The 7,536-nt window shown below is 34.5% G+C and overlaps 1 protein-coding gene across 3 annotated transcripts in view; it reads left to right on the forward strand.

Moving 5' to 3' along the window:
• The first annotated feature begins 3,280 nt into the window (after positions 1-3,280).
• lqfR (clathrin interactor lqfR) overlaps positions 3,281-7,536 on the forward strand; it is a 12,685-nt gene continuing 8,429 nt past the window's right edge. Inside the window, exons 1-5 of one of the 3 annotated variants that reach the window (XM_025296930.1) lie at positions 3,282-3,562; positions 3,649-4,075; positions 4,644-4,723; positions 4,885-5,006; positions 5,108-5,490. In XM_025296930.1, the coding sequence (XP_025152715.1) occupies positions 4,074-4,075; positions 4,644-4,723; positions 4,885-5,006; positions 5,108-5,490 (587 nt within the window). In that variant the 5' untranslated portion in view covers positions 3,282-3,562; positions 3,649-4,073. Of the gene's footprint in view, positions 3,563-3,648; positions 4,076-4,643; positions 4,724-4,884; positions 5,007-5,107; positions 5,491-7,536 lie in introns of all 3 variants that reach the window. The other 2 variants (XM_011142353.3, XM_011142336.3) reach the window with 2 other exon arrangements.

The following is a 7,536-nucleotide window of genomic DNA, read 5'->3' on the forward strand; positions in this document are numbered from 1 at the left end:
TACTGCTCGTTTTACTCAAGACTGTGTTGAGAATTTATTTTCAGTTATAAGATCAAAGAATCCTGTCCCTAACGCTTTACAATTTAAGAATAATTTAAAACTTATTTGTATTTCATTGTATATACGGAATATTACAGAAAGCAACTACGAAGAAGATGACGCAAATTACTTAAGTGGCTTTTTAGATGTTATTATTTCAAAGAAAGAAACACCTTCATGTAATAATAACATAGATCAGAGCTCGGCAAAAAATGCACACGACGGCCGATTTTTGACTATCTCCGCCCACCGCTGTTCTCTTTACCTCGCCACTCCGCATGCTGCCCACAAGCCGCTCGAGCCTTAGGAGCGTGTTTCCAACAGTTTTCCACGTCACTCATGAGGTACTATTGTTGACGCGTTTTTTTTTAAGTGGTACCCCCAGTAGGCCTAATCTATAATTCTATAATCTATAATCTATAATTTTTGAAAATGAAGTTTATAAAAAATGAGAAGCGTTCTTCTTTAAACGACGATTCCTTACCACGTCTTATGCGGCTCGCTACATGCAATATGCAAATTGACGTTTCCGCTCTTACTAATAAAAGACGCCGAAAATCGAATTAAATATTCTTCATTTAACATATTTTATTTCGCTTCTGTTCAATTAGTTACGGGTTGTTACAGTCATCAGTGGATTAGGCCTACTGGGGATACCACTTAAAAAAAAACGCGTCAACAATAGTACCTCATGGGTGACGTGGAAAACTGTTGGAAACACGCTCCTGAGGCTCGAGCGGCTTGTGGGCAGCATGCGGAGTGGCGAGGTAAAAGGAACAGCGGTGGGCGGAGATAGTCGAAAATCGGCCGTCGCGTGCATTTTTTGCCGAGCTCTGACATAGATAGTACATTACATATCAGTGTAGCAGAAATTCCCACCTTGAATAATATCGAAATGAACATTTTATATAACATAGCTGGGCACATAATTCATAGTCTACAAAAAAATACGCAGTTATGTAAGAAATGCATTCGTTCAGTTTGTAATATTAAGGGCGAAACTTTGTATTATGATAAATTAGTACGAATACGTTGTTACAAAAAAAACACATTATTTCACGTTAATAAAGCGATATTGGATATGTTTCTACAAATGGAGCATATATTTAGGCAGTACCAGAAACAAATAAAATCTATTGTGACATATAATGTAAAAATGCAATTAGAACAATTATTTACTTCTTACATAAAGTGCAATTTTATACCAAATTATCACAATTTACAGGTGAAAATATATAATAAATATGCTACATTTAGATGTAAGATTTCGTGTACAAAACGAAAAGAACCAAAGAAGCATTTCGATAGCAAAACAATGGCGATGCATACGATATAAGAAAAACTTAAGTTTATTATTTATTTAATGTTAGTATATTGTTTCAAATATGTTTCCTTTTATAATATTTTATTATATTCAGAACGAAGCGTTTTGTTATGCAAAGTTCGAGTACGTTGTTAGGGCAACAAATTCTTCATTTTTTGTTTATATTTTGTGTTAACAGCGTAACAATTTTATGTTAATATTGTATGTCAATATAGTAACATATGACATGTTATTAATAAAAAACATTTAAACTATATGAAAAATTAACATTTGCAAATATGCTATTTCACTAATATTTTGGAACTTAAATGTCCCGCTATACGACTATATCTATGTGTTTGACGAAACATGGCTGCGCTTACCTAACCTTAAAGTCCGTATCAGACTACGGATTGGGATTGAATATTGGATTGAAATTTAACCAATTAGGTTAAGTTTATTATATTTGAGATTATTTTCTTTTTTCCAATTGGTCAAATTTCAATCCAATCTCAATCCCAATCCATAGACTGATACGGGCTTTACGGTCGTTGCGCGACTCTGATTATAGGGTCTCTAGTTTTAACCACATCATTTGATGGTTGAAAATTTTCATGGAAACGTACACAACTTACATGTAAAGAAGGATAGATGAGCAAATTGAAAATTCACATGAAATATTTCACATTTTGAGAATTTAGATTTCACGGTTAACGTTTGAATCAGTCATTATATTTACTTACATTATATTATTATATTACATTACAACTATAAATTTCAACTGCATAATTAATATACTTTACATTTTGTATACTGTAATTATATTTATATGTTAATTATCTATATACAGAAATATTACTTTTCACTTTTTTACAGTTCACTTTTCATGTGAAATTACTTACAGTGAAAAGTGAAAAATAAAAAGTTCATGTGAAAGATTCATGATCGCTACCCTGTGGTGCGATTCTGTAACTCGTTATTGGAGTTAACGACAGTTTCGTTATTGTTGCGCAGCTTTTCTACGGTATACAAAAACTGCGCAACGATAACGAAAGTGTCGTTAACTCCAATAACGAGTTACAGAATCGCGGTACTGAACTGCTTACTGGATAAAATTATTGCGTTCTGATTGGTGCACTTCCATCCATCTTCGGAAATGTACCAATCAAAACGCGGTATTTTCATTCAGCAAGCAATCCAGCACGAAAACAAGCACCGTGTGCCGCTGGCTTTAATTTAGCGTGTTATAGCTGGAAAATAGCCCCTAGCCTGTATTCTTGAAAAATATCGTATACGATATTTCATGAATATCACTAGATATCACGATTCTCAGCCAATTAAATTGTCCCATTGATGAAATATTGTATACAATATTTTTCATAAATTTTCGAGAATAAAGGCCCTTATGTTTAAAAAACTGCATTAATAGAGACCCATATTCAGAACGTGCTTATAACTATGTTAGTGCGCTGTTAACTAATCAGAAGGCATATTGCGTGGCTTTTCATTGGTTTCATTGGTTAACAGAGCGCTAACATAGTTATAAGCACGTTCTGAATATGGGCCAGAGTCTTCTGTACATATGATATCCGATAACCAATAGGATAATTAGAATTCTGGAAGCAAATATTACTAACTAGGGGCCCTAAAAAATGAATTTTCCTATTGGATATCATTGAACATCTCTTAAGCCAACGGCACACGGTGCTTATTTTCGTGCTAAATTGCTTGCTGGATGAAAATATTACGTTCTGATTGGTGCATTTCCATCCATCTTCGAAAATGTACTAATCAAAACGTAATAGTTTCCAGCAAGCAATCCAGCACGAAAACAAACACCGTGTGCCGCTGGCTTTATTATCGTATCTTGAATGTCGGGTGCACTATGAATCGTACTTTAATCAACATGCATGGTATGTACAGTGCCATTGACAAAGATAAAAGACACCTTCGACGATGCACTAGATGCGTGTAAACGTGGAAGGGATAACATGACTACCGCCTAACGTGACGTTTTGTTCGTCCGTCTGTCTGTCGCGCGATATTATCAAATGCTTGGAAAAACATCTGGCGACCGTTTTTCAACGTGCTGTTGCCGATAGTGTCCCATCGTTTGTACGAAAATAAGAAATTGTATCGGAGGAAAAGAAGAAAACACTATCCGTGAGCAACGATCACGATGATGAACATGTGGAAAGTGCGAGAGCTGATGGACAAGGCGTAAGTTGATCCTGAGCGCATGTACTTCAACGTAACCACGAACAAGTGCCGAGATAACCTCATAACGGTTCTTTTTCCTGGATCAGAACGCATACTGCCTCATATTTGCTGCATTTCATGCGTTTCGCGCTGGACCAGAGATCACGTTTCGATGCGATGCATTGCTTCTGCACGAATATGTCCAAGAATCTCGCGGACGCCTTGCGATATTCGTTGAATGTTCTTGTCATCACCAAGATCCAAGAAGTTTAATTGAGAGAATGCGATAGAAAGTCCGGCCGATCGTGCATTCGCGCGCACGAGAGTATGCAATCGGTTCCGATGCGTGAGCGAGTTTCTTGGGCTGCGGCTGTGAGAGAGGGAGGAGGGAGAGGGACTCGTAAAACTGGAACGGCGTGGATAATTTTATAGCGCGACCTTGAGATTCGACGGCGTATGCTGCGAGATAAAACTGTTTTCGGTGTGATCATCGATTGTATATTTTACAACGACGGGATTAATTTCCAAGTTTATGTTGGTTACTTTATCTTTTTTATGTCTCTTAGGCATGTATTAATAGCCGTTACTTGAAATTCTTTTCCCAAGTAAGATTTAAAAATTGAGCATTTAAATTTGGAGTAAGATATGAATTTTTCTATTAAATTGTGATTGCGGATATATGATCTGTTTTTCTTTGAAGGATTAATATGCATTTGCAGTACACTTAAAAAGAAACAGGTATATAGTTAGGACTTGGTGAAAAAAGGAAGAAAAAAATTAATGCATGATAGTACAGGAAGTATAGTCGGAAAAATGGACTAGTAATGCTATATATATTATATGATTCAAATGAAAAAATTAAATCTAATATTCAATTGATATCTGAATATTTCTATACATGAGACGAGTTTCAAGTGACAACCATTAATATGGTCTTTAATAAGACAAACTGTATATTTTATAAGATGCATTATACATGCACACATACGCATATATATATATATATATTATAGTGTAAACTTTTAATTTATAAGATTATTTAAATATGACTAATTTAATAGAAAACTTACAGATTAATTAATTTGTTCATTTTAACTTATAGGACTAATGTGGTGATGAATTATACAGAAACAGAAGCCAAAGTCCGAGAAGCAACTAATGATGATGCATGGGGTCCTACAGGTATGATTAGTGATAATTAATAGCATCAAGGCTCTGCACATATGCTTTATTTAAATAAAAATTGAAATATTTTTTGCTATATAAATAATTTTTTGAATATTTTGAATATAATTATTGAGTCAAGACTATTAATAAATAAATAAATGATAAATACTTTATAGGGGCAATGATGCAAGAACTGGCACAAGCCACATTTACATACGAGCAATTTCCAGAGGTAATGTCCATGCTCTGGAAAAGAATGTTGCAAGAGAACAAACGGAATTGGCGACGGACATATAAGGTATATATATCCTTGCAACTATACACTGTACATAAGTTGCATTATTATTTATTCAAAATAACCATTTGAATCATGATTCTAATAATTATGTTTCTTTATAGTCATTGCTTCTCCTTAATTACCTGGTACGAAATGGTTCAGAACGAGTAGTTACTTCGTCGCGCGAGCATATCTACGATCTCAGATCCTTGGAGAATTATACTTTCATTGACGAATTTGGAAAGGACCAAGGTATAAACATCAGACACAAAGTCAGAGAATTGATTGATTTTATTCAAGATGATGATAAACTCCGAGAGGAGAGGAAGAAGGCTAAGAAAAATAAAGACAAATATGTCGGCTTGTCAAGCGAAGCGATGGGAATGAGGTTCGGAGGGGGCGAGAGATGGATGGACAGCCCCAAATGGAATAAATCCAGTGTGGAGGCATACAACGACTGGGATAAAGACAGTCGTGGAAAAGGATTCGAGGATATGAATAATAGGTACATGTGAACATAGTTCATTCTTTTATCTTATAAGGTAGAAGTACTGATTGCTCGACATGTCTTTATATTAGGATATATATGTGTTAAGGATTTACCTAGTTCGCGTTCTAGAACGTTCTCGAAGCGAAAGGAATTACAGTTTATTTGTAACCAAATATGGTCTTAATTTGATATTCGTCAAGGTAAGGCAAACGCGAGAGCTCTGGTGTTTGTATCATTGTGGCAAGATCTTATTGGGCCATGTAGTCTTGCTGAGGTTAGGCTCGCGGATAGGTTGTTTTTGCCGCGATTCCAATCAGCGACACGTACAGTTTCGTGATTTTTCTGGCAATGTAAGCAAGGAGACGAAGCGTGTAGTAACGTGCGCAATTGTCAGCAAGCGATCAATATTCGTTACCGGGTCGATCAAAATATACAGTCGTTTTTTTAGTAAAAGGGCGCTTTAGCATTAAACACAACATGTACTTGATTTCGAACACATCCTGTTCCTGCACGCAAAAAAATAACTGAGCATTGTTGATGTGAAACTCGAAGGCGCGTTAACAATACGAGAACTTAACATTATTAATCTTTAGGGCAAAAGCACAGGTTTTTGCATAACACATAATACATAACGCATAAGAGAATAAACCAATTAGTTTTCTTCATTTCCTTCCTCAAGATAGAAATGAAGAACTTTGATTGGTTGATTCTCTTATGCGTTGTGTATTATGCGTTATGCAGAAGTCTGTGCTCTGGCCCTTAATATTTTTATTATAATATTTTGATTCTAACTTCATTCTTTCTTGTATCAATTCATGTACATCGGTGCTCAGAATTATTTTCATTTTTCAGGCGATTCCCTCCCCCCCTCCCATTTACTTTCTTTTATCTTTCTCTTACTGCAGCCGCATACCCATTGGCCATAGACCTGACAGTCGCGCTCCCCCCCCCCGTCTTAGAACCGTTGATATCATAAGTACTTAGCAATAGGTGTAATTACAGCTAATTTTATAGCTATTGATAAGCGCTTTTTAAATATTATGTTATCAACAGCCCTAAGGCGGGGAGCGCGACTGTCAGGATTATAATCAGCGAGCAGTAAGGGTGCAAGTGCAATAAAGGGAAGTAAAAAGGAGAAAATTCCCGAAAATTGCTTGGAAAGTGCAAATAATTCTAAGCACAGATGTACATAATTATGTTATAACCATATTGTATCAACCGCGCGCTACTATTTGATTGCTATCAAAGTCGATTGTGATTTAATTAAAAAATTATGAAAATATTTCACCAGATATTTACCAGATATATAGTGTATAAAATGTTGACAAGTAAATTATCAATTATTACCATAGAATTATAAAAAATAGTCAATCATTTTATTTGGACGACAATCATATCTGGATACTGGATCGGAAAGATTTAATAATCGACATAAATATTTTAAGTTATTAAGATATTGTTTCAACATGCTATCATATGCTTAAAAGTTTTTATTTTTTAAACAATTTAGGAACTTTATACTCTTTTTTTTGTCTCTTATGTGTCAATAATAGATGTTTATCTATCAATCTATAATTATTCAGCTATAAATATATACATCGAAAATTTGCAACCAAATTCATTATGTCTGAATATTATTTATGTATCATGACTGTTCAGTAATTATGTTCTCAAGTAGCCCATCTATCACTATCTGTCTTAGTCTGACTAATGGGAACTCTTATTTTTTATTACACTGTTTTTTTCTACTACTTAATTTGAACAACTTTTGTCTAAAACATTTTTTTGTCTAATATTTTTTGAGATATTTGAGGAAATTTTGATAACTTTTTCAATATTTAACTTGCGATATCTAGCTAACTTTGTTGGAAGAAAAAGTGGTACTAGACTTTCTTGCTTTATTTAGTTTCAAGAATATATTGTTACAATAGCGCCCTGATTTTTGTTAATTTGATGATCTTGAAATTTCCAAAAATCAGTAAGTTAACAAAAGTCAAGGCGCTATTGTAACAATATATTCTTGAGACTAAATAAAGCAAGAAAGTCTAGTACTACTTTTTT

The sequence above is a fragment of the Harpegnathos saltator genome, unplaced genomic scaffold, assembly GCF_003227715.2.
Source record: "Harpegnathos saltator strain DR-91 unplaced genomic scaffold, Hsal_v8.6 scaffold161, whole genome shotgun sequence".
NCBI classification, from domain to species: domain Eukaryota; kingdom Metazoa; phylum Arthropoda; class Insecta; order Hymenoptera; family Formicidae; genus Harpegnathos; species Harpegnathos saltator.